Below are 23,344 nucleotides of genomic sequence, written 5' to 3' on the forward strand. Positions count from 1 at the left end.
TGTAAGATAATAGTTCATAATTAGGGGGTGATTGTATTATCCAAACACGAGGAGTTCTTTCGTAATTTAACCTTACCTCGAGGGTCGTCATAAAAGAAAAAAAAAAGTTAATGACCAAAAGAAATCCTCAAATTATATAGATACCAAAAGTCATGCAACTTACATGAAGATGTTTCCTTCACGTGTTGAATGAGTCAAAGAATCCAAGAACGAAGACTTAAACTTTTCTTTCAACTATACACATTTGAAAGCTCACCTTCACCTAAACTTCCCACACAAAAAGAATACAAAAATATAAAATAAAATAATAAATAAATAAAAATCCATGCAATAAAGTCTTTCTTCTTCCTCTCTAATCAAACCCTCTCTGCAATTGCAAGTATTTGTCAAAGAAAGAAAAGAAAAATGGGTGTTGTGAAAGTATCTCAATCATTTAGAACAAAAGTAACCCCAAATCGAATGTTCAAAGCCCTAATTTTGGATTCACACAACCTCGCCCCTCAGCTTTTGTTCTCATCAATCAAAAGCATCGATTTTCTCCAAGGCGAAGGCGAACCCGGCACAATCAAACAAATGAACTTCACAGAAGGTAAATATAAAATCAATATTTACCAAAATGACCATTTTAAGGATTTTGTCCAAGAACTCAACTTTCTTGCATACTATTGATATTGAACTAATAAAAATGCGATCTTTTTTTTTTTGGGGCAGCTAGCTCAGAAATCAATTTTACCAAAAGCCCTTTTAAGGATTTTGTCCACGAACCCAACTTTCTTGCAGAATATTGAACTAATAAAAATCCGATCTTTTTTTTTTTTTTTTTGGTAGCTAGTTCAGAAATCAATTTTACCAAAACCCCTTTTAAGGATTTTGTCCAAGAACTCAACTTTCTTGCAGAAGATTGAATTAATAAAAATGGGACCTTTTTTTTTTGGGGCAGCTAGCTCAGAAATCAATTTAACCAAAAGCCCTTTTAAGGATTATGTCCGAGAACTCAACTTTCACGCAGATTGAACTAATAAAAATGCGATCTTTGTTTGTTTGCAGCTAGCCCGTATAACTACGTGAAGCACAGAATCGATGCAGTGGACGAAGAGAATTACTACTGCAAGTACACTTTGATCGAAGGGGATGCTTTGATGGGGAAGCTGGATCATATTGTATACGAAGTGAAGTTCGAGGCGTACGGATACGGTGGATGCCTTTGTAAGATAACGAGCGAGTATTATACGATAGAGAATGTGGAGATTAAGGAGGAAGATATTGAGCAGGGTAAAGATAGAGCTATTGGGATGTATGAAGTTGTTGAAGCTTATCTCTTGGCACACCCTCATGCCTATGTTTGAAAACAAATTTTTTTTCGATATTTTTGGGGGGATTTTTCTCACGATTTGTTCGATCGTTTTGGAGGAGCTCGTTTTGTTTCGATTAACTATGTTTTTTTTTGGTTGTAAGTTGGCTGGTTGTAATGATATTTTGATTCGAGTTTGTATGTTGTTAAGAATGTGTATAACTAGTGTTCTTGTTATGAATGTCAATCTTGGGAGAATATTATTATTGAGTTATGTTTTGCTATTTTTTCAATTTATCTGTTCCAAGTGTATTATGACTAGCTGGTTGGGATTTAAGTGATGAAGAATAAAGGAGTAGTTCTTGTTGTTAAACATGCTTAATTAATCAAAATGATGAAGAAACAAGTTGGTAAACATGCTTAATTAATCAAAAGGGTAAATTGCGGCCAAATTACGAAAAAACCCTTATCATGTTTGGGTAATTACAACCAACCGCTCAACTATGAATCTTCTTACACGTCCACCCTTATGGTTTCAAATTTCAAAAGAAACTTCTAAACTTCGTGAAATATTCTTTAGTTTGCACTCGTTTTTTGTGCAAAAATGCAGTTTCTAATTCATCATAATCTGATATTGACAAGCCAAGAGACACATTTTATGATCATCTTGTTTTAAAATATGGAGCACTAATCGGGTAAATCGAGTACAAATTTGAGAATTTACAACATAATCTAATTAAGGCCGCCCATGTGGAAAATTAAAGAGGCAACCCCGTCAACCTAAAATTCTAAGCCATCAAAGCAAATATTATTCAATCCATAGACTAATTTAACTATTCTTAGTCTTTTCTCAATGAATGTTCAACTCTGAGGTGCTTTATGTATATTTTTATATATATACAAACACATTATTAAGTTTTTTAGACCATTTCTATAACCCTAGGTAGCATCAAAGAATCTTGCAAGAAATTATGGGAGTCACAAAAATTAATCAAGAATTCACTAGCCCCGTCTCGCCGGGCCGTCTCTTTAAAGCGCTAATCTTAGAATCGAGCAACCTCATACCAAAACTCCTACCTCAATTCATTAAAAGTATCGATACTTTGGAAGGTTCCGGAGGTTCCGGAAGCATTGAGCAAGTCAACTTCACCGAATGTAAGCACTCTTAAAAATACTCCAAAAAGTTCAAATCTTTTTACACTATGATTTTCTTTTATTTATTTTTGTTCGTGCAGCTAGCCATTTTAAGTACGTGAAGAATCGTATAAACGAGTTGGACAAAGAGAACTATGTCTGCAAATACACTATGATCGAGGGCGATGCATTGGGTGACAAACTTAAGTACATTGAGTACGAGATCAAGTTCGAATTGAGTGACAACAGGGGCTCCATTTGCAAGATGACGAGCGAATATCACACGGTCGGTAGTTACGAAATCGACGAGGAAGAAATCAAGGGTGGCAAAGAGAGTGCTATGGGCATATACAAAGTTGTCGAAGCCTATCTCTTGGAGAATCCTCACATTTATGCTTAATTTTTTTCCTAGATTATTTTATTTTTGAAACTATTTCTTGAATTGCAAAATAAAAAAAATGTAATTCTCGTTGAGAGAAATTCAGTTTTTTGATTATCTATATATTTGGTGATTTAATTGTGTCTATTTCACCAACCCTCGTTAAGAGAGTTGATACATAACCTTTACCAATAGGGTAAAGGTCTAGGGTTCGAGTCCCCCCGGCCCCTCCCCTACTTCCCCTTATAATGGACTTGAATTTACTCGGAAAAAAAAGTGTCTATTTCTCGTCCACCATTCCACAAAATCGTGATTATACAACCTTCCGACAAAAGAAAAAATAATCGTCTCTTCAACATAACACACATACACGATGACATTCAAATATTTTGCTTTCTTGTCAACCTAAAAAATAATGTAAAACGGGAGTGAATCTGTCGGCATTAAAACTACAAAACTGCCCCTATCAGAAACCGAGCTGGAAAAAAATCATTCGTCACCCTCACTGCTCATATCGGAGTCTTCATCATCGACTCCGTAAACAACTTCATCAACATCTTCATCTTCACTTTCATTTTCTCCATCATCGCTCTCCAAGACATAATCTTTCTTGTTTAAACCCTTGTCAATCTGTTGACAAAGCAAAACCCATTAACATTATTAAAAAAAAACGATCTTTTTTTTTTAAGTTGACATTCTTGCGAGAACTAACCAGAGCTGACATGAGTTGCAAACGACCAGACAACTGCAGTAGAGAGTTCATAGCTGGCACTTTTGATTTGGCAACCTGTAATAAAGGGTAAAAATGTCACCCGAAAAGAAAAAAAAGAATGAAAAGAAAAGGAAAATAAACAAAATATAATAGAAGGTTAGTTTCCCCATATATTCTACCTTGTACAAGTTATCCAGAAGTTTCGGTTCTTGAGATCTAACGTAATCGTTGTGGTACATCAATACACAACATATCCACGGAAGAACAATCTTGCAACTCTGAGATCTGCAAGGAAAAATTTAAAATAAGTAAATAAATATAATAATAATGTGATGAATAATAAAAAAAAAATTTTATCGAAGAGCAAACCTGGATTGCCAAACATCTACCAACCCCTTCAATAGTTTGAGTGCATCACTAGGTTCCATGGATGAGATAGTTGCTTTCATCTATGTATTTAGGGGAAACGGAAAAACATTTATTTTCAAGATAGATATATAGGTAATAAAAACAAGCCCGGAACTCTATTGTAATAAACACAAACCTTCTTATTCGGTGTAATTTCGTCAAGGTTGATGCCCTCCAACATTTTATTGCCCTTCTTCGAGCTAAGTGTATTATCACTAAGTATCCCTAAAGATCGTAATTTTTCCTCCATGGAAAGAGTGACAGGGTCTAACTCGTTTCTATCTGCATTATCCCATAGAAACAAGTGGAAACACTAACATATTATGGAATCAATCTTTCCAAATGCTACGGCTTAGATTTTAGGGGATGTTTGTGTAATTTATGAAACCCGAGGGGGTATAGCTGTAATTACACCTAACTTCAGGGAAGGTAGGTGTAGTTTAATTTGCCGTATAGAATAATCATAACCAAGGAAAGAGGCTCGAATTTTTAAGCATACCTTTGCTTGTTAGGGGCTTCAATTCACTCTTCACATCGATCAGATCAAACATCTTAGGTACGGGAAGTAGAGCATTCTCTGTATTCGCACGATCCAGAGCAGTAACTGTACATTTATCATAAAATGTTGTTGTTACCACAAACATATTTCGGACAAAACAAAAAAATAAAATCTTTAATGGAATTAAGTTCAAAACGAGAGAGAGAGGGACTTGCCTCGACTCTGGTCAACAGACGCTCTCTTAGACCCGTGCGGTTGACCAATAGGAAGAAGAATACCATCTTGCGAAACATTCAAATCTATGTCTGTTCCGGAATGTACCAGAACTTTCTCAAACGTCGGTTTTATAAGCAAACCATAAGCAAGAAACAAATGACCACAAGCAGGCTCAGAAACATTCTGCAATTTTGCAGCAAATACATTAGGAACCGCCCCTTTGTTCTTCTGCAAAACTCCCTCATCACAGAGTACAGAAATCTTCGTCGGTTTTGAATTACGAAGCTCATCGATAGTTTTTCCGTGCCAAAAATAACAAACACCCGTTTCTGCTATTGCCAGAACAGATAGACCAGAATTATCCGCATTTCCACTATCGACACACCTGCAATCCAAGTATACAGCAGGGTGGTCCATTGCAAGTAATGCGGATGATGACTTGTTTTTGCTGCCATCGATTTTCCATATAGCAACATATCTTTCGCCTGTAGCTGAAGAAAGCACGTATTTACCATCTTCAGAGAACACCATACATCTCACAGCCCCCTATAGAAGATTTTTTAAAAAAAGAATGTAAGACGGAAGTTTGAAAAAATCCTTAACTAATGTTCGTAACGCGAAAAAATTGAAGAAATAAAGCTTTTTAGAATCTCACGGGATGGCCAGAAAACTTTTGCAGCTTTTTGCGATTTGCGCAATTGAAAACCTTCAGTTGACCAGCTGCAGTTGCTATCGTTTTTCCGTCTGATTTGAGTCAATGGTCAACCAAGAAACGGATAAGTAAGGAATGGACAATTAGAACTATGACTTTAATAGACGAACATTACAAAATCTTATTGAAAATGGGATGTAAGAGATTTAAATGCTCTGAAAATGCAGCAAAATGTCAATCATTCGTGCTAATACGTCTTCACGTATTATAATACAGATAAAGAAAGATTCTGAGGCCTCAAACACTAAGGTCGATTTCCATTACTTCAACCAAGAAAAAAAGGTATTAAATTCTCACTCTAAAATTCATAAAATAAAAAGATTTATTGTTGTTTTATCGAAACATTTAATTCAGACAAATACCTGGGGAAACAGCTAGAGAAGAAATTGGCCTCGAAGAAGCACTAAACTTGTTTAATAAATTCCCGGACATCGAATCAATTTCACAAACCATTCCATCCACACCACCCGAGTAAATACGCGAACCACTTACAGGAAATGAAACAGCACTAACACCTCTGCACATACAAAACCAAATATTCATCACGAAAACTAATTTTTTTTAGTTAAATATTAGCGAAAGCTAATAACACGAAAAAAAAAGAGAGTATAATGTGAAACATAACTAACCCTGGATGAGAGTCATTAGCCCTCCATTTTAACTGACCAGCCGATACATCTAATGCCACCACATCACCGCCGCCAGTTCCCAACACTAACAGTGAACCACCAAGCTTCCTCTTCTTCTGCAAAACATCGAGCCTCATTCAGAAACTACAACGGTGTTCGATAAATAACGATACGCCAAAATTAAAAAAATGTCGAAACCTTTTTCTCCAGAGACAGCCACTTCATACATGTGTAATCAATCGAAAGATGCCCTCCTTCCTGTTTCGCAAATATACTCGTTTCGGTCGAAGAAATATCTGCAAATTCCGTCTGGAGCTGACCTTTCGCTGTGTCCCATATCTGTAAATTTGCTAAACTAAATCATCCTGCAAACCCTAGAACTAGTAATAACCATTTTCCGAACAAATATTCAACTCTTTCAACTATGTTATAAAAAGAAATTTCAATTTCATCAACCTAAATTAGAACACCTCAAACACCCCCAATAAAATTCCAAAATAAAAATGACAGCACTACGAAAAACAATACCGTAATAATAGTAATAATTCCTGCCTATCTTCTTCAATTTCGTTTTAGCCCTAAGCAGCAAAAAAAAGCACGTACCTTAATTCGGCCTTCCCCAATACTAATTGCGAACAAGTCCAGAGTTGGATTGAACGAAGTTAAAACGTCTCTGATATTTGACGACCCCATTTTTCCTAATCTTCGAAATCAAACACAAAGTTCGTTTGTCTTCGCCGCCGTCGTTTAATTCAAAAGCAGTAAGATTCAGGGGTTGGGTAGTGGTGGAGCGCCGCCGGACGCGGTGGTGGTGGAGGTGGCGGCAAAGGGAACTGCAAAAAAATTTGTGTTTAAGAAGTGTGGTGGGCTGTCAGATTTGAGGTAATACTGATATTATTCAATGGGCTAAAATGTAAGAAAAAAAGCCCAATAAATTAATAATAATAATGGGCTTATTTAAATTAAAAAAAAAATAGTGGGCCCACAAAGTCATATCGGACGACAGCTAACCTATCTACCCCTGGACCCCACCGCAACACCGTCACACTAGATAACCACCACTTAACGTACGCACTTTGCCTCCCTTTACCCAACGCAAATTGCATTCTCACCTTGAAATGACCGTTCTGCCCCCGCATCAAGATTATTAGTATATCCTATTATATTTGATAAAACATAACATTGATTAATCAATCAAATGGGAAGGAAATATTAATATTATCATATTAATCCAACTTGAGATAAAATCTAGTGGAATTCAAAGTTTTGATTAAATTATTTCAAGTGGTAGTAAATAGAAATTATTAGAGATAGTTGTTATTAAATGTCAAAATCATGATCGAATTGGATTCAACACTCTCAAAAAAATATTATTTTTCTGAAAATAAAGTGAAAAGTAAATTGTGAAAAATCGGAAATCGAAATGAATTTTTTTTGTTCCAAATCGAAAATTTTCTAAATTGTTTTCGGAAAATAATAGGGTATTATCCTATATATTCCCATTTCGATCCAAAAAATCAAAATCGAAACTTTCGAAATTAAGAAGGAGAGATATGCTTTTAGAATAGAAGTTTATAAGTCGGAATCGGAATTCGAAAATCGAAGTGGAAAAAAAAAATGGAGAAGGGTAGATTAGTAATTTACTGTTTGGGTTAAAAGCTTTACTCTCTGTTTCTGGTTTAACCCCCCTTTTCAACCTCTTCTCTACGCAGAGACAAAAATTACAAATTGTATACATAAATCAATCAACAGATTATACAAATTATATTACAATAATTCTGTATTCGCAATTATACGTTTCGAAGATTATATGTATGTATATGTAAGTATATACAGTGATCACTGATTCTTCTGATTTTTTTCGGTTTCGTGAGAGTTTACAATCCGATGGCAGCTACGACAATGGCGGCGACGGCGGCGGGGGCTGTGGTGCTGCTGTACTACGTAGTTAGCCGGAGGATTTCATCGGCGGCGGATGGAGAAGATTCCTCCGGCGGCGATTACTCGAAATCGATGAGTAGATCGGCGAAGAAACGGTTGTCACGGAGGCCAGCTCAGGCGCCGGCTACTTGGCTGGAGACTATTTCGACTCTGTCGGAAACTTTGAGGTTTACGTACTCGGAGACGTTGGGAAAGTGGCCGATCGGTGATTTGGCTTTCGGAATTAATTATCTTATAAGGAGGCAGGTTAGGATTCTCTCTCTCTCTCTCTCTCTCTCTCTCTCTCTCTCTCTCTCTCTCTCTCTCTCTCTCTCTCTCTCTCTCTCTCTCTCTATCTCTATCTCTCTCTCTCTCTAGGTTGTATATGGTTCGTTATACAGTGTTTTTTTTAGCATTAAACTTGATTATTAAAGTGTTTTTTTTTTTGTGAATAATGTGAAAAAACACTAAATTCCTTGAGTTGCTTTACTTTTGTGAAGTTCAGAGTAAATTGAGATGATTTGGGTAAATTCTTGGGCATGCTAAAGTAATATGGATTGGATATTTTCTGTCTACTGTTGATTTATCTTCTTAGGCCTCGTTTGATTGGGGAGATTAGTCATGATTAAGTAAATAATTCGACTTTGTTTGATGTTTGATATCCCCAGTAACTTGCTTGTTTGGTCGACCCGAAAATATTATGTTATCTTACCTTCTGGGCATGTTTTTGTTGGATCACCGAAGGTCCAATAATATAATTTGGTTTCATTAGATTATTTAATTTTATCTTGGCAACCAAACGAGGCCTTAAGAGACTGTAAAATGCAGTTAAATATAATATTTATGTTGTTTCTTCTCGAGAAATTGGATTCGTAGTTACAACTTACAAGAGATTTTATGCAGTTATGTTAAGTTTTCATTTTTCGGTGCTTCCTAATGCATTCTCTTTTGGAGGAATTGACTTACAAGGATGTGACTGAGACATTTGATAGTGATTCAATGTGTGTTACGATCAATTTTATCATAGTTTTGAATACGATGTGTGTGATTGCAGGGCGATTTACAAGTTGCAAGTGTATACGCCGGCGAAAATTCTGTGCAGTTGAAGGCTCCTGAAATTGTACATAAATTATATTACTATTTAAGATTACTTACCCTCTGCATGCTTTTCTCCAAAAAACCCTTTCCGGTATTTTTGAGTACTGCTGGATTTACCGAAGCAGATGTTCTTCTTCAGAAGCCGAAAGCAGGGGTATGTCATGTCATTTGCTACCGTACAGATTTTCTGTCCTTTCTATATGGTGACTGCTTTTTTTATACCTAAGTTTGTTTTTTCAAGATTCTGAAGCCTGCGTTCACAATTATACGTGATGAAAGCTCAAAGTGCTTCCTTCTCTTGATTCGTGGCACTCACAGCATTAAAGATACGTTGACTGCCGCCACTGGGGCGGTTGTCCCTTTTCACCATTCGGTTTTGCATGATGGTGGGATAAGCAATCTGGTTTTAGGGTACGCACATTGTGGGATGGTTGCTGCAGCTCGATGGATAGCGAAGCTAAGTACCCCATCTTTGCTCAAGGCTCTTGAACAAAACCCCGACTATGAGGTGAAGGTATGAAGTGTTCCTTTGTCATTGCGTACACATACATAATAAAAAAGGAAAAAAAAATATGATTTTATTAGACTATTGAATCTTGTCCTGCTTCCAAAGATATGGAGAAAATTGATCGTTATTGACTCTGCAGCTCTGTTATATTGATGCATACATGCAATACTTTTCATGCAAACGCACATACTCTTGTTGGTGTTTTTTACAAATTCTCCATTTGACTATTTCAGATTGTCGGGCATTCACTTGGTGGTGGTACAGCTGCATTGCTTACATACATCCTTAGAGAACAAAAAGAATTTACAGCAACTTGCGTTACTTTTGCACCAGGCATGTGACGATTTGTATATCGATTCTTCTAAGAAAATCCATTTTTTCCCCAAAATTGATGTAAGGTGTTGTTGAATTTCTTATCTGTAAATTGCCTCTATTTCAGCTGCCTGCATGACATGGGAGCTGGCTGAATCCGGGAAATACTTCATCACCACAATAATCAACGGCTCAGATCTGGTGCCCACGTTTTCAACTGCTTCCATAGACGATCTTCGCTCAGAGGTATGCAGATCAAACATATGTAACGTCTTTCGTAACACTCATATTTTATTAAACGAGCTATTTAGTCTTTAAAACTTGGCAAATGCTAATCTCAATTCTTTATCAGGTAACAGCATCATCTTGGTTAAACGATCTCCGTGATCAAGTCGAACGAAACCGAGTCTTGAATGCTATTTACCGTTCCGCCACTGCTCTCGGGTCCCGCCTACCCTCAATATCGAACGCAAAAGCAAAGGTAGTTGGTGCAGGTGCACTTTTACGACCAGTCTCGAGCAGCACTCAGGTAGTAAGAAAGATTCCCACAAAATCTTGATCCCTTTTTCTTCTTCAATATGATATTATCGTGTAACCGATATTTACAATTAGTCATGAAAAGCGTCTGTTCTAGGATTTTTTTCTGCTCGTCTTTTTCTCACATCGTGAAATATTTTAATAGGTTGTGATGAAACGTGCACAAGATGTAGCACAGGCAGTTGTTATATCATCTTGGTCATGTGTGGGCCCCAGAAAACGTGCTTTCTCCCCTCCATCAAACCCTATAACAGAAAATTCTCCCGACGAGGTTTCTCTTATTACCGAAGAATCTCTTACAAGTGATGTAATAACCAACAATTCCGATTCAAACAAGAACGAATACTGTTCATCAAGTTGCAGTGAGACTGAACATGAAGAAACCGATGAAGATGAAGATATGGTTAAGGTGGTGGATAAAGCAGTTCCTTCATCGACCAATGGCGAGATTACAGAAGGGCAATTATGGTACGAACTGGAAAAAGAGCTGAGTGGGGTCCACGCAGAAATCCAGGAAGAAGAAGAAGCTGTGGCGAAGGAGATAACCGAAGAGGAGAAAGTGTTTGCTGATGGAGTCGAAAGCTATACGCCTATTTCCTCGTTCGATGCTAGTGATAGTTATAAATTCTATCCACCCGGCAGGATAATGCATATTGTTTCTGTTCCTTCTTTGTTAGAGTCGGGTGATGACGTGGCACCACCGGCTGAAGAGAAAGTCGGGATTTACGAGACGCCAAGAGAGTTGTACAGTAAGCTTCGATTGTCTAGGACTATGATAAATGACCATTATATGCCAATGTACAAGAAAATGATGGAACTTTTGATTAAACAGCTTGAAGATGAGTTAGATTGTAGTTAACAATGTCGAAAAAAACGAGTAATAATAATATATTGATTGCGCCTCGAATTTGGCCTCTGTCACTGCTTTTGTTCATTATGGTGAATTCATTCAAGAACTAACAACAAATGCAAATGAACAATCCAAAACTGTAAGGAACTATATATATATATATATATATATATCATTCAACATCTTTTTTACAGAGCATTTTTACAATGAAAGAAGAGACAAACAGCTGAAATATCATCCATTACAGCACTTCTTCCTTTTCTTTTCCAAGCACAAACGGCAAATTCGACCAATCTCTTTGCCGATTCTGCCCTTCCTCTCGTCGAGCCCACAATTTCCACTGCTTCTTGATTAGACACAACATCCCACACCTTAAAAGAAAAACAATTCAATCCCAATTTGTCATTTTTGCCAGCAAAAAAGGAAAAAAAAAAAAAAAAAAACGATTCTTGAAATATCGAAATACGAAACATACCCCATCAGTAGCTAAAATAGCGAACTGGTCTGTACTAGTTATGTTTCTTTGTGTGATTTCTGGCTCGGAAATAAGACCAAAGTCTTTTATATAGTAATCACCAAACGCCCTCGATAAAGCTAGACCGGGACCTTTTACCGTATCGCCCTTCGGCATCCACAGTCTATGCACTCCTACTTCATCTGGACAAGAATATACCCTCCCTCTCGATTGGGCTATCCGTTTACTCTCATCTGCAACCAAAACAATACGTACATTAAAAAAAATGTCCGTAATTACTTCGTAAAGTAAAAAAAAACTAGACAAAAAGGAGAGTTAGCTAACGAGGTAAATTCGGTTTGAAATCTGTCGAAAGCTGAATCGCAACCAAATTTCCATTGTCTGAAGTAGTCGCTAGCACCGCTCGAGAATCTCCAACATTCGCAATTATCATAAGATCACCCTTCAAAAAAAAAACGATTAAGATGAAATAATAATAATTACTATGATAACCGAATTTTGATCAAGATTTATTGCAATTTATTTACCTGTCGGATAAGTGTCAAACCGGTGCAACCGCTGTAGAAAGAGTCGATACGAGGGTTTTGTTTCAATTCTTGATCCACGTCAGCACAAGTCTTGTAATGAGATTGCTTCCACATATCAAATTGGATATTCCCTCTGTTTTCTTGCCCTAATCCATAATCAAGATCATGTGCATTTAGTGCAACATTTTCTTGCCAATTGCAAAGCAACGTAGACGGCATCGATTTTCTAACTGTTTTCGACACAAGGTGGCCCCACTGACCATGCCCGTCGAAAACACCACAAAAAACCGTGTCTTGATCTCGGCACCCGAATTCCTAAGACCAAAACAAAATGTTTTTTTTGTTTTTGTTAAAAAAAAGATAATCAATTATGCAAAGCTCTTATGTACACACAAATTGTTTTTTTTTTTTTTTTTTACCTCCGATATAATGAAACAATCTTGATTATTGATCCCTTTCTTGCCTCGTTTCGAATAACCAGCAGCGTAATTTTTACGGTTTTCGGGATTTATCATAATAACTGCGTCGGATGATGATGTCAGCATAAGTTGATTATTCCTCTTAGATTCTTTTGCCAAAATTCTATTCTTCTTTGACAAGGTGTTGAATAAACTAGATAAGTACTGCACCATCTTCTTAATTAATTAGCTCAATTAGATCTGCAATTTAATAATTTCACAATATATGATCAATAATTAGGTTAAATTCTTGAAATTCATAAAGCTGATAATATAATCAGAAATTAGAGCACCACCAGAAATTAGAGATTCATAAATTAAATGAAAATGAAACATTTGGAATATACCTTTACTTTGCTGGATATTAGTCGGAGAAAAGTCATCTTTCCGGCCAAATTCCGGCGAATTAAAAACTGAGAAACAAAAGTGGAGATGAATACTGAGATAACTTACACTCCATTTTAGTTTCTCTTTAATCATTTGTAGTGTAGGGGCCTACGTATATGCATGCGTACGTTTGGCGGCCTTTTTATATATAAATAAATAAATAATGTTCTCTCTCTCTCTCTCTAGCTCTTTCTCTCTCTAGTTTTGGAATTATTGAGTGATTAAATTCAATTATAGGAGGCTGGATATATATAATCATTGTAAAATACAATAGTTATATTGTTGGATTTGATGATGAGTGACAAAAGGGCAAATATGACAAAAGAGTATTATTGAATTACGGCTTAATAATGACCATGCATTTGTACAAGCACATGATATTTTAACATTATTATATAATAATATGCATTTGATTATATTTTAGGGTTGAAATTAACTAAACTATTTTGGTGGATCAGAATTAAAGTAAACTCATGTCGGTCATAAGTTGAGCAGTTGGATTTTTCCAATTCTTAATCTTATCACGAACTAATTAAGTATATAAATTACGGTCAAGCTGATGTAATGTCAAATTACGAAAATACCCTTCATGTTTGGGTAATTACAATCACCATCAACTATGAATCTTGTTAAACGTCCACCCTTATTGTATCAAATTCAACGGAGTTTTTTAGATTCCATGGAATATTCTCTAGTTTGTACTCGTTTTGTGCAAAAAGTCAATTTCTGATGCATCATAGTATAATATTTGCATGCCAATAAATAGATCTTATGATCATCTTGTTTCAAAGTACGGAGCTCAAAGAGTTAAAATAGGTACAAACGGGATAATATTCCACATAAAATTAGAAGATTCCACTAAATTCGACACTGCAATGGAGGACGTGTAAGAAGTATCATAATTGAGGGCACTGATTGTAATTAGGCATACACGATGAGTTTTTTCGTAATTTGACATTACCTAGAGAGTTGACCATAATTTTACTCATTAATTAAACAATAGTAAAAAAAATCATTTTTTTTCAAAGAGAAAAAAACAAAGGAAAAAACAAATATGAGGGGTGCAAGCAATTACCACGTCTCTTCGCCTAAAAGCGACTAAGAGTTTGCATTGGAATAGAGCTGTTTGAGTGATTGTGACAAACATGAAAATAAGAGCTTTGATTCGTGAATGTCGACTAATACAATAGGTGGGGGGCATTATAGTAATTTGTTCCAACCCGGGAAATAAACAAAGTCTAATTAGGCAAGGGTGAATTATTAAGACGTTCGACTATTTATTTGTTCAGCTTCGAATTTCCTCAAGAGCTGCAGTGACTGATGGTAGAGATTAATGTCTAATCCATCCACGTTTCTACCCACTCGAGCCTTTATAATTGCCTGAAATTATAATCGGAAATAATGCAAAAATCAAAACCTCGGAAGTAATGCAAAAACCAATACATTGGAAATAATGCAAACAATCATATACCTCGTTATTAGGCTCAATATGCAGTTCTCCGATAAACTGATAGATAGAACCCGCGCGAAGGTTGATGTTTAAGTGCTGCGTGTCAATCTTTAAGCTAACAGTTCCATCAACAATTACTGCTAATGCTTCCTCAAAATTGTACTCTTGCAGCCTAAAAACGAGACGAAAAAATAAAAAAATAAAAATCTTCCGAATTTTATAACATGCTTGTGGAATGTAGGCTATGATAACGATTTGAATATTCTTGATAAACCCTTACGTAAATGGGAAAAAAAAAAACGGAATCCGGAAAATCAGAAAAACGAGCTTTTCTAACTTATACGAGACGAAAAACGAGCTACATGTATTTGAAGATTTCCAATTCAAGTATGGCTACAACAAAGCATGATGCATACTTGGGTAGTTCCAAATTAAATGATCTAATCTTCACCCATAAAAAAAATCCCATTCTTAGTTTTTAAATTGGAATAGCAAATACTTTACATAAGCGACATTTTATCAAACAGTTAACATGCATGCTCTCTGAGGGCCACAAAATTCAATTTTTAATAATTATTTTAAGAAATTAAAATCCGAATTTGAAATCCCATTCATGAAGTACTTGCAGAGAGAACACATGCTTAATCAAACAAAAATGAAAAAAAAAAATTATCAAATAAAAATTCAAAAAACACCAAAAGATCAAGTAATGAGATATCGAGATTGCAAATGGAGAAAAAAAAAAAAATGGTAGAAGACTCACTTTCCGGTAACCCTAAAAGAAGCTCCTTGCTTGAAGATTGGGGAAGACGGATTCAGTTCTTGCAGAGTAACTAATGCACCGGAACTTATCGAAGAAACAGCCATTTCACCAACACTTGTACGATAGTTCAAAAGCAGAAAGTTACCTCAAATGATCAGAAAAAATGTAGAAGAATCTCTTCTGGAGAATTAAAAAATGAAAAGCAATTCAGAAGTTGGGATTTCGGAGAGAAGAGAGAATCGCTCTTTTGCTGCACCTGAGGTTTGTCAAGTGAATCAATCAGTGAGAAAATATAATTATTATAATCTATTTTCACATTGGCCTAATGGCCCACTCTCCTAATAAGCCCAATAATCTAATTAGACACCCTGATCTAAGGTCAAATTACGAAGAAAAATTCATTATCTTGGGGAATTACAATCGTCCCTCAACTAAATGCAGTTCTGATTCACCACAATCTGATAAATACAGTTATGATTCACCACAATCTGATAAATGCAGTTCTGATTCACCACAATCTGATAATTACAAGCTAAGCGGTCATTTTGTTTCGAAGTATAAAACTCGCTTGACGTAAAACGAGTACAAACTGAAAAATATTTCACATAATCTAGAAAATTTTATTAAATTTGACAATTAAATGGTGGATGTGTAAGAAAATTTATAGTTGTTAAGATGTTGTAATTATCCAAACAAATTTTTTTTTTCATAATTTGACCTGTCGGAAAAATATTTTTTGCAAATGAAAAATAATGTAGTGCTATATGTATTTGAATGACAATAGTAGATGCTTTTTGGTCAAATATCAAAGACCTAAGCTGTAAATTAAGCACATAAACAACCTTAATAGCAGAATAACTAATTAACCAATTCCTCAACGTAATTGTAAAAAAAAAAATCAATCAAGCAGTTCATTAGTTCATTAGTCATCAATAACTACTAAAATTTCGTAAAAAATCGCAGCATAAGTCTATCGAACACAAAAATCAATACATCAAAAAATAATCATTTGATCGAATCCCTTTGGCTTCTTCATCTCACTTCTTTGCCTTCTTGGCTCCCCTGGGAAATCCAAAATAAATAGATAAATAAACGAATAACCAAATCAACGAGACTTCTATTTCCTATGTTACATTAAAGACTATTTTACCCTGCAGATTGGGGCGTCGGAACAGCAGCAGCTGCAGCTGGCGGTGCTTTCTCTCCAGGTCCCTACGTAAACAATTAATACCGTATTAATTACTACCATCATCAACGACTAATCAAACTTCAAACGAGCTAAACGAAAATGCTGAAACGGAATATTTAATTTAGTTTTTAATGATTATAACCTGAGCTAATCGTTCCTCCCTTCTGGCAAATTTTCTTTCTCGGCTAGCCTTGTTCTTAGCACGTTTGGCTTCAAACTGATCGGAGAGTGTCTTCTCTCTCGCCTTTTCGGCCTTGGACTTGTGAATACTCTCCATAAGCACTCTCTTGTTCTTGAACACGTTTCCTTTCACCTTCATGTACATATCATGGTACATATGCTTGTCTATTTTCTTCGACTCTCGGTATTTGCGTAGCAAACGCCTCAAGACACGCATTCTCCTCATCCACAGAACTTTCGTCGGCAGTCTCGCCTCCCTCGTACCCTTCCTCTTACCTTCAAATATTATATCAATTCTTAATTCATTTTCAATCAACAATCAAAAAGGCGAAACGGGTTTTGATTCATATTTACAATAAATTGAAGTTTTTACAAAAACTAACGGGAAAAAACGATGGTCAATAACGATGGGAAAGGATTGTTGATGAGCTATATATACCGTATCCAGAGTGACGACCCTTTTGTTTGGCTTCCTTCATCCTTCGTGCGCGAGATCTAGAGTGAATTTTCGTCGGTTTTCTGATGATGAAACCATCTTTCACCAGCTTCCTTATATTTTGACCTGCATCGACAAAATTCATCGAGATTTATATCACTGAAATATACTCCTACAATAGACTAAACCTAAAATTATTGCATCTCATTTCATATGATTAAATCACAATCGCAATCGATGAATTCGGTAATTTGATTGCTCAAACAAAGTTAATACAGATAAGAATTCCAATCAATGAAGCAGATAAACACGAAGACATTCAAATACAAAACACATGAAATTAATACTTAGAATTATTAAGGGTATGGTTTAAAACAACAAAATCAGAGATGGCTGTAGGCAGCTTGTTCTCGAGCTATTCGCGACAAACAGTAATTCATTTCTAGAGAGAGAAACAAAATCGTGTCAATTAACACAAAATTGAGTGTTGTGTGAAAAAAGTTAGCTTACGGGAGTTGGCCATGGAGATCTCGCCGCCTTCGTTGGGGTCGAGCCATACTTTGCCTTTACCGCAGCCGAGAACGCTGGCGGCGAGCCGCTTCTGCAACTTCAACGACACCATCGCTCCGCCTCTGAAAATGAAATGGTGGAGGAACCCCGATTGCTAAACTAGGGTTTGGTATTCGTACTGATTTTATCTTATTTCATAATTAAGAAATATAAATTTATTTATTTTTAAGCCCAAAATACAGGCCCAAATGTTCAGCCCATTTTACCGCGGAAATTGCAAATAAGACCAAAAAAGAAATTCCTTGTTCATTTTCGTCCTTTTTCCCAGGAAAAAATCTTCCCCCAATTCCCCCCCCACGCCTCTCCGATCCCTAATTCTGAATCTCGAATTCGGCAATATTCAATGGAGATCGCTGTAATTTCCGACGCAATTTCATCGATAGCGTACTCGACACAGTCGTTAGGCTTCTCGAATTTCCTCCTCAATCGTCCCCACAGCGTGCTTTCCGTCGCCGACACGTCATCCGATCAGCAGCCACAATCGCCGCCGCCTTTCAACGTCTTCGCCGCATCTCCGCCATCCACCAGAACCCTAACCAAACCACGCATCCGCAAAACCCGCCGCGTCAAGCGGAAGATCCTAGCTGATGACGCCGGCGGCGGCGGCGAAGGGAATGGATCCTTTGCTTTCACCGACGGAGGCAATTTCAGCGGCGGCGATGGATACTTCGGTAGCGGCGGTGGGGGTGGGGGTGGGGGTGGGGGTAAGGGGTGGAACTTCGGCGGGTATGGAGGGTCAAATTGGGAAGAATTTTCCGATAATTCGATATCCGATCCTGCCTTCGATTTTGTTTACGAGATTCTTTGCTGGATCGCCATGTCGAACTGCTTGCATTTTGCTTACAAGAAGGTGGTGAGGTTTGTCGAAGATGGATTCGGTGATCGGGGAAAGGTCCCAATGCAATTGACTACAGTCTGCTGAATGGTAATCGATAATCGGTAAAAAATCGATCTTTCCTAAATAATATTTGATTAAAGCTAGTGCTTTCCGGTTGTTTTTAGCTTTGTAACTTACGTAAATAATATCTGTATATAACTTGATGCTTGTATGAATAATGAAATTAAATTCTTGTATATATTGAATTCATGTACCAATGCAACTCGATGCGTTTTAATTAAAACAATATTCTCGATTGTCCAATTTGCATATCACGATAGAACACGTTGCTAAGATAATTTTATTTTGTGAACAAAATTGGTTGATTTGTTCAACTATTAGCGCTAAAGACAGTCCATTTTTTTTCCCTATTACGATACGTATAATAGAATGGTATTGATGTATCTATCCGTTGCGTGTATCGCTTATTAATGCAACGACGAATCACTCAATTGATATTTAAACCGCCTTACCTTAGCCGTTGTCTGTATTTGCTTACATGTATCGTTTATATTAGTTTATATATCAGTATCGGAATAGGAATATGAATGACGTAGCAAATTTTCATAAGATTTTCTCGAGCACTAGGAGAATAATTATCGATTGATTACCGAATAAATCATGAAGTTATAAAGTTGTTTGCATAAGGTTGATTCCTGCATTAGGCCCCACTTAGATTTAGGTTCGTGTATCTCCCCTTAACTTGTCATGTTATTTAATTTGAATATTAGCCCCTGTTGTACTATTAGCCCCAACTAGGGATTTTTAATCAATATTTTCTTAATTCCCTTCCTGCACATACATCATTAGCAATACTTAAAGAGTTAATCTACTAATGATTATTCGACAGGTGGCTTTTTATGTTCTTAACTTTTGCTAGATTTGCTTCTTCTCATATGGTCACTGTCTCTTTGTTCTAATGTTGGCGTTACTGTATTATTTGCAATAAACGTTGGTGCTTTATCGAAACTTCCTTAGTTTGATTATTTTCGTGCCATCTGTTTCTCTTGATTGTTTAGTTTTGCAACTGTTTTTAAAAGTTGGAATTCGGAGAATTATTGAGAAATTTCGACAGCAGTCTTTTCGTGAAGATTGATTAGATTTTATTACCATGCCTTTTGGAACCTTTGTACTGGTCTGGAACATATTCGAACCGGGATTCGGCAGTATAGAATATAGATGTGACAAATGAGATTTAAAAGTGGGAAGTATATTCGATCTTTTTACAGAGTCTGCGAAAACGGGGATCTCGATTCTGATTCTTTGCATTCTGTTGTATGTTACTTTCTTAACTCACATAAATTTCCACTCTTTATATTAGTGTTTGATTTTATAAACCTTCTGTTGCAATTTTGTTTCTGTCAATTGGATTATCAATAATTAAAAAAAATGAGACTCCAATAAATGTTTTTTATTTATTTAGAATTGCCTGTTTCTTTTGCAATTTATTAGTATTTTTTTTTTTTTTGATAATTTAATTTATTAGTATTTGCTAGTTGGTAATTAGTTAATCTAAATATGTGGTCATCATGAATAATTGGAGCCTGACTTAATGGCAATGGTACATCAATTTTATTATAATAACTCTTGTCCTACAATGAATGCATGTAACTAAATATTTATATGTACATATAAAATTAAATTTAATAAAATATAGTAGTAAGTACATTGGAAGTTGGAACTCAGCATTGCATTTATCAAGAGTGCAGTCACCAAAATATCCCATGTAAGAAAACCACCAAAATTAAACATTAAATAAGTTGCATACAACATAAAACCAAATTGCATACAATAACTAAAGTCCAAACCTTCAACACCACAAAATTACAGGCATATATATATATTCATACACGCTCATATATGTATAATATTTATTTTCCAATCATTATTAATATTTATTCAGAAAAATAGATTATTCTGCTGAGCTGCAGCAAATTCATGCATCATCCAGAAGTCAACGGAGTCCATTGTCTCATCCAATACCCCAAAAGGGCTCGGCTTAACAGCCGGCTCCAACCCTAAGAAACTCTCCCAGCTCGATAACTCATCCTTGATCGGCTCCATTATCACTTGGCTCGGCTCCATTATCACTTGGTTCGGCTCCTCTAACCCTAACAAACTTTCCCAGCTCGACAGCTCATCCTTGATAGGCTCACATCCTTTCAAGTAACACGGCTCGGCCCCTTGGCGCTCGCAATCCATTACGACTTGGCTCGGCTTGGATTGCGGCTCGGGGACAACACGAATCTTCTTTGGAGGCGGCTGCTGTGGTGGTGTTGGCGGCTCATGGTTGGCCGGAAAGTTGAGCTTGGCCTTGTCACCGCGGATCCGCTTGGCGGCTTGGTCGTAGGCTCTAGCGGCTTGCTCAGCCGAATTGAAGGTTCCGAGCCAGACTCGAACGCCCTTTTTCGGGTCACGAATTTCTGCAGCCCATTTTCCCCATGGCCTTTGCCTTATGCCTCTGTATGTACTCTTTCTACCCCTTTCTTTGCCCTTCTCTTCCTTTTCTTTTTTTCCTACATTTTCCATCAAGTCCTTTTTCTTTTAATTATATTTGCTTTTGACACACCAATTATATCATACCATGTTTCAACTTCCACACACACACACACACACACTACATGGGAATTCATATAGATTTGCCAAAAAAGACGAAAAATATTTTATTTGGGGTCTAGATTTTGATTTACTCACTATTTAACCATAAAAATTGAATCTTTAATTAATTAATTATTATATTTTTTTTGTGTGAAAGATCTCTACTTACTAGTAACCTTCTTCTGTATATATAGTTAGGAACTTAATTTTGCATACAAATAACATAAAAATTGAATCTTTAATTGATTTGTTTTTTATTTTTTGTGTGAAAGATCTCTACTTACTAGTCACCTTGTTCTGTATATATAGTCAGGACCTTAAGTTTGCATACAAATAACATAAAAATTGAATCTTTAATTGTTTTTTTTTTTTTTGTATGTGAGAAAAAGATCTCTACTTTGTACTTGCTAGTAACCTTGTTCTGTATATATATATAGTTAGGACCTTAATTTTGCATATAAATAACATAAAAATTGAATCTTTAATTGATTTTTTCTCTTTTCTTTTGTGTGAAGGATATCTACTTACTAGTAACCTTGTTCTGTATACATATAGTTAGGACCTTAATTTTGCATAAAAATAACATAAAAATTGAATCTTTAATTGTTTTTGGTGTGTGTGAAAGATCTCTACTTACTAGTCACCTTCTTCTGTATATATAATTAGGACCTTATTTTTGCATATAAAAATAACATAATATAACGGATTATACTCTCCATACATAGTAAACTGACCTTTGTTGTGCGGGCCGGGCTTTTGAGCATCGGGTTCGGGCTGGTTTTTGGCAGCATCGTCTGAGAAATCGAAGCCCCAAAAGTGAGAAATGGTGTCAAGTTCAGCCCAAAACTCCTCTGTGGTTAATTTGCCTCTTCTTTTGATTATGGGTTCATCAGAAATTATTGAACCTCCACACATTTTTTTTCTTTAAGCTTCTTCTTGATGAAAAAGATAGATACAGAAATGCGTAAGAGAGAGAAAGTAGAGAGAGAGAGAGAGAGAGAGAGAGAGAGGGGGGGGGGGAGGGAGAGAGGGGAAATGAATTATGTATGGTTTTGATTTATGATATATAGAAGGTGATGCGGTTACAACTACAGAAAAGGACAAAAAGTGTACAAAGTTGCAGTCTTTTGGAGGTTTGTGATCCGACGGTGGAGATTGAGACTTGATATTAGTGAATATCAGCCGTTGGATTCTTGATCAATTGAGTACTGCTGCTGCTGCTGCTGCAAGTTGGGTTGGAAGAGAGTTCAAGAAGAATTTGCCTTTGAATTATTATTATGGGCAAAAAAACAGTAGAGTTATTCACTTAAGTAATTAAAATTTTGAATTGAATTTTTAAACTCACTATAATACGTGGAGCTATTTAATTTTTTTTTTCCAATTATTTATTTAATTAATTAAGGAAAATTGAAAAAGAAATGACGAAATTCTGTTGAGAAAGAAACCAAAAAAAAAAGCTGAAAAAAGGCGAAGCAAAAAAATAGAAAGAAAAAGGTTAGTTGGAAGAAATAATATGACGTGGCATCACACGTGAATCCACAAAAGAAAAAGGAAATAAAACCGGCTTTAAGGAAGCACGAAACACACAACACACAACACACACACACACACACACGTGTGGGTGTGTGAGAATGGAGTAGAGATGCAAATGCAATGGAGAAACCATACCAGCCTAAATTTTCATTCACTAATGGTTCAATATATTTAGAACATCTAGACCGGATAAAGACCCGGTTCGTTTGTTGGGCTGGTGGGTCCCACACTGGTTTTCTGGGCTGACGTGTCGAAGTTGGTTTGGTGGGGCTGATTGGTTCAAAACGACGTCGTATGGATTTTTTGCTGGGCTGATGGGTTCAAATTGGCGTAGTGTTTGGGCTTTTTTGCTGGGCTGATGTGTCGAAGTTGGTTTGGTGGGGGCTAATTGCCACAAAACGACGTCGCATGGATTTTTGCTGGGCTGATGGTGTTGGGCTTTTTGGCTGGGCTGATGAACAATGTCGAAGTTGAAAGCGTTGATCGGTCCCGATTTCGGGTAACCCTTAATCGAGTGAATCCAGTTTTGATACAACGAAATTCAAAAATAAAATATAAATAAATAGAAATACTAAATCTATTAAAATTAGAGGTGAAAATCGGACGGAATGGATCGGAAATGATTTTTTTTTTCAGAAAATTTTGGAAGTAAGAAATGGGTTCCTATTTCTGTTAAAAAAAAAACGAAATGCAAAA

The 23,344-nt window shown here is 36.3% G+C and overlaps 9 protein-coding genes across 9 annotated transcripts; 4 read left to right on the forward strand and 5 right to left on the reverse strand.

Moving 5' to 3' along the window:
• Positions 1 to 274: 274 nt before the first annotated feature.
• On the forward strand, positions 275 to 1,561 carry LOC105949761 (major allergen Pru av 1). Its single transcript, XM_012973081.2, has 2 exons — positions 275 to 589; positions 1,048 to 1,561. The coding sequence occupies exons 1-2, from the start codon at positions 406 to 408 to the stop codon at positions 1,344 to 1,346; spliced, it is 483 nt and encodes a 160-aa protein (XP_012828535.1). The 5' UTR covers positions 275 to 405; the 3' UTR covers positions 1,347 to 1,561.
• Positions 1,562 to 2,198: 637 nt separating this feature from the next.
• On the forward strand, positions 2,199 to 2,942 carry LOC105948865 (pathogenesis-related protein STH-2). The gene is made up of 2 exons (XM_012972118.2): positions 2,199 to 2,446; positions 2,527 to 2,942. Exons 1-2 carry the CDS (start codon positions 2,263 to 2,265, stop codon positions 2,823 to 2,825), a joined length of 483 nt encoding a protein of 160 aa, XP_012827572.1. The 5' UTR covers positions 2,199 to 2,262; the 3' UTR covers positions 2,826 to 2,942.
• Positions 2,943 to 3,072: 130 nt separating this feature from the next.
• On the reverse strand, positions 3,073 to 6,909 carry LOC105948846 (transducin family protein / WD-40 repeat family protein). The gene is made up of 12 exons (XM_012972094.2): positions 6,584 to 6,909; positions 6,179 to 6,319; positions 5,981 to 6,096; positions 5,714 to 5,868; positions 5,295 to 5,383; positions 4,639 to 5,185; positions 4,424 to 4,528; positions 4,061 to 4,206; positions 3,886 to 3,965; positions 3,696 to 3,801; positions 3,517 to 3,591; positions 3,073 to 3,434 (listed from the first exon to the last, which is right to left on the reverse strand). Exons 1-12 carry the CDS (start codon positions 6,671 to 6,673, stop codon positions 3,294 to 3,296), a joined length of 1,791 nt encoding a protein of 596 aa, XP_012827548.1. The 5' UTR covers positions 6,674 to 6,909; the 3' UTR covers positions 3,073 to 3,293.
• A 675-nt stretch (positions 6,910 to 7,584) lies between these two features.
• On the forward strand, positions 7,585 to 11,276 carry LOC105948839 (lipase class 3 family protein). Its single transcript, XM_012972081.2, has 7 exons — positions 7,585 to 8,167; positions 8,955 to 9,152; positions 9,240 to 9,512; positions 9,740 to 9,839; positions 9,946 to 10,064; positions 10,171 to 10,347; positions 10,501 to 11,276. The coding sequence occupies exons 1-7, from the start codon at positions 7,868 to 7,870 to the stop codon at positions 11,212 to 11,214; spliced, it is 1,881 nt and encodes a 626-aa protein (XP_012827535.2). The 5' UTR covers positions 7,585 to 7,867; the 3' UTR covers positions 11,215 to 11,276.
• Positions 11,247 to 13,271, reverse strand: LOC105948856 (putative protein phosphatase 2C 73). Its single transcript, XM_088820510.1, has 6 exons — positions 13,013 to 13,271; positions 12,627 to 12,866; positions 12,208 to 12,522; positions 12,005 to 12,122; positions 11,681 to 11,913; positions 11,247 to 11,576 (listed from the first exon to the last, which is right to left on the reverse strand). Exons 2-6 carry the CDS (start codon positions 12,837 to 12,839, stop codon positions 11,394 to 11,396), a joined length of 1,062 nt encoding a protein of 353 aa, XP_088676636.1. The 5' UTR covers positions 12,840 to 12,866; positions 13,013 to 13,271; the 3' UTR covers positions 11,247 to 11,393.
• Positions 13,272 to 14,109: 838 nt separating this feature from the next.
• MDO1 (telomere-capping, CST complex subunit) lies at positions 14,110 to 15,565 on the reverse strand. The gene is made up of 3 exons (XM_012973075.2): positions 15,266 to 15,565; positions 14,524 to 14,674; positions 14,110 to 14,432 (listed from the first exon to the last, which is right to left on the reverse strand). The coding sequence occupies exons 1-3, from the start codon at positions 15,367 to 15,369 to the stop codon at positions 14,313 to 14,315; spliced, it is 375 nt and encodes a 124-aa protein (XP_012828529.2). The 5' UTR covers positions 15,370 to 15,565; the 3' UTR covers positions 14,110 to 14,312.
• A 543-nt stretch (positions 15,566 to 16,108) lies between these two features.
• LOC105976329 (large ribosomal subunit protein eL19y) lies at positions 16,109 to 17,827 on the reverse strand. The gene is made up of 5 exons (XM_013001600.2): positions 17,581 to 17,827; positions 17,074 to 17,196; positions 16,597 to 16,910; positions 16,416 to 16,477; positions 16,109 to 16,327 (listed from the first exon to the last, which is right to left on the reverse strand). The coding sequence occupies exons 1-5, from the start codon at positions 17,690 to 17,692 to the stop codon at positions 16,303 to 16,305; spliced, it is 636 nt and encodes a 211-aa protein (XP_012857054.1). The 5' UTR covers positions 17,693 to 17,827; the 3' UTR covers positions 16,109 to 16,302.
• Positions 17,828 to 17,983: 156 nt separating this feature from the next.
• Positions 17,984 to 18,714, forward strand: LOC105976326 (glycine-rich protein). Its single transcript, XM_013001597.2, has one exon. The coding sequence runs from the start codon at positions 17,984 to 17,986 to the stop codon at positions 18,560 to 18,562; it is 579 nt and encodes a 192-aa protein (XP_012857051.1). The 3' UTR covers positions 18,563 to 18,714.
• Positions 18,715 to 20,210: 1,496 nt separating this feature from the next.
• Positions 20,211 to 22,129, reverse strand: EBP (ethylene-responsive element binding protein). The gene is made up of 2 exons (XM_013001602.2): positions 21,850 to 22,129; positions 20,211 to 21,033 (listed from the first exon to the last, which is right to left on the reverse strand). The coding sequence occupies exons 1-2, from the start codon at positions 22,028 to 22,030 to the stop codon at positions 20,417 to 20,419; spliced, it is 798 nt and encodes a 265-aa protein (XP_012857056.1). The 5' UTR covers positions 22,031 to 22,129; the 3' UTR covers positions 20,211 to 20,416.
• Positions 22,130 to 23,344: the final 1,215 nt, after the last annotated feature.

Source organism: Erythranthe guttata, chromosome 7 (genome assembly GCF_056151865.1).
Source record: "Erythranthe guttata isolate IM_541 chromosome 7, IM_541, whole genome shotgun sequence".
Classification (NCBI taxonomy): Eukaryota; Viridiplantae; Streptophyta; class Magnoliopsida; order Lamiales; family Phrymaceae; genus Erythranthe; species Erythranthe guttata.

Excerpts from the sequence above, each read along its gene's own strand:
- LOC105948865 (XM_012972118.2), top strand. The coding sequence starts at position 2,263 with ATGGGAGTCACAAAAATTAATCAAGAATTCACTAGCCCCGTCTCGCCG. Across the intron at positions 2,447-2,526 it reads GCAAGTCAACTTCACCGAAT|CTAGCCATTTTAAGTACGTG; the intron begins GTAAGCACTCTT and ends TTGTTCGTGCAG.
- EBP (XM_013001602.2), bottom strand. The coding sequence starts at position 22,030 with ATGTGTGGAGGTTCAATAATTTCTGATGAACCCATAATCAAAAGAAGA. Across the intron at positions 21,034-21,849 it reads GCCCGGCCCGCACAACAAAG|GAAAAAAAGAAAAGGAAGAG; the intron begins GTCAGTTTACTA and ends TGGAAAATGTAG.
- LOC105948856 (XM_088820510.1), bottom strand. The coding sequence starts at position 12,839 with ATGGTGCAGTACTTATCTAGTTTATTCAACACCTTGTCAAAGAAGAAT. Across the intron at positions 11,914-12,004 it reads TTTCAAACCGAATTTACCTC|ATGAGAGTAAACGGATAGCC; the intron begins GTTAGCTAACTC and ends TTTTGGTTGCAG. Across the intron at positions 11,577-11,680 it reads CTATTTTAGCTACTGATGGG|GTGTGGGATGTTGTGTCTAA; the intron begins GTATGTTTCGTA and ends TTTTCTTTTAAG.
- LOC105949761 (XM_012973081.2), top strand. The coding sequence starts at position 406 with ATGGGTGTTGTGAAAGTATCTCAATCATTTAGAACAAAAGTAACCCCA. Across the intron at positions 590-1,047 it reads ACAAATGAACTTCACAGAAG|CTAGCCCGTATAACTACGTG; the intron begins GTAAATATAAAA and ends GTTTGTTTGCAG.
- LOC105976329 (XM_013001600.2), bottom strand. The coding sequence starts at position 17,692 with ATGGTGTCGTTGAAGTTGCAGAAGCGGCTCGCCGCCAGCGTTCTCGGC. Across the intron at positions 16,911-17,073 it reads GGGTCGTCACTCTGGATACG|GTAAGAGGAAGGGTACGAGG; the intron begins GTATATATAGCT and ends TAATATTTGAAG. Across the intron at positions 16,328-16,415 it reads CCGACGCCCCAATCTGCAGG|GGGAGCCAAGAAGGCAAAGA; the intron begins GTAAAATAGTCT and ends TGGATTTCCCAG.
- LOC105948839 (XM_012972081.2), top strand. The coding sequence starts at position 7,868 with ATGGCAGCTACGACAATGGCGGCGACGGCGGCGGGGGCTGTGGTGCTG. Across the intron at positions 9,153-9,239 it reads TTCAGAAGCCGAAAGCAGGG|ATTCTGAAGCCTGCGTTCAC; the intron begins GTATGTCATGTC and ends TGTTTTTTCAAG. Across the intron at positions 9,840-9,945 it reads TTGCGTTACTTTTGCACCAG|CTGCCTGCATGACATGGGAG; the intron begins GCATGTGACGAT and ends CCTCTATTTCAG.
- LOC105948846 (XM_012972094.2), bottom strand. The coding sequence starts at position 6,673 with ATGGGGTCGTCAAATATCAGAGACGTTTTAACTTCGTTCAATCCAACT. Across the intron at positions 4,207-4,423 it reads GAAGCCCCTAACAAGCAAAG|ATAGAAACGAGTTAGACCCT; the intron begins GTATGCTTAAAA and ends GGGATAATGCAG. Across the intron at positions 3,592-3,695 it reads TTCTGGATAACTTGTACAAG|GTTGCCAAATCAAAAGTGCC; the intron begins GTAGAATATATG and ends CCTTTATTACAG.
- LOC105976326 (XM_013001597.2), top strand. The coding sequence starts at position 17,984 with ATGGAGATCGCTGTAATTTCCGACGCAATTTCATCGATAGCGTACTCG.
- MDO1 (XM_012973075.2), bottom strand. The coding sequence starts at position 15,369 with ATGGCTGTTTCTTCGATAAGTTCCGGTGCATTAGTTACTCTGCAAGAA. Across the intron at positions 14,675-15,265 it reads TCTTTTAGGGTTACCGGAAA|GCTGCAAGAGTACAATTTTG; the intron begins GTGAGTCTTCTA and ends TCTCGTTTTTAG. Across the intron at positions 14,433-14,523 it reads ATATTGAGCCTAATAACGAG|GCAATTATAAAGGCTCGAGT; the intron begins GTATATGATTGT and ends TTATAATTTCAG.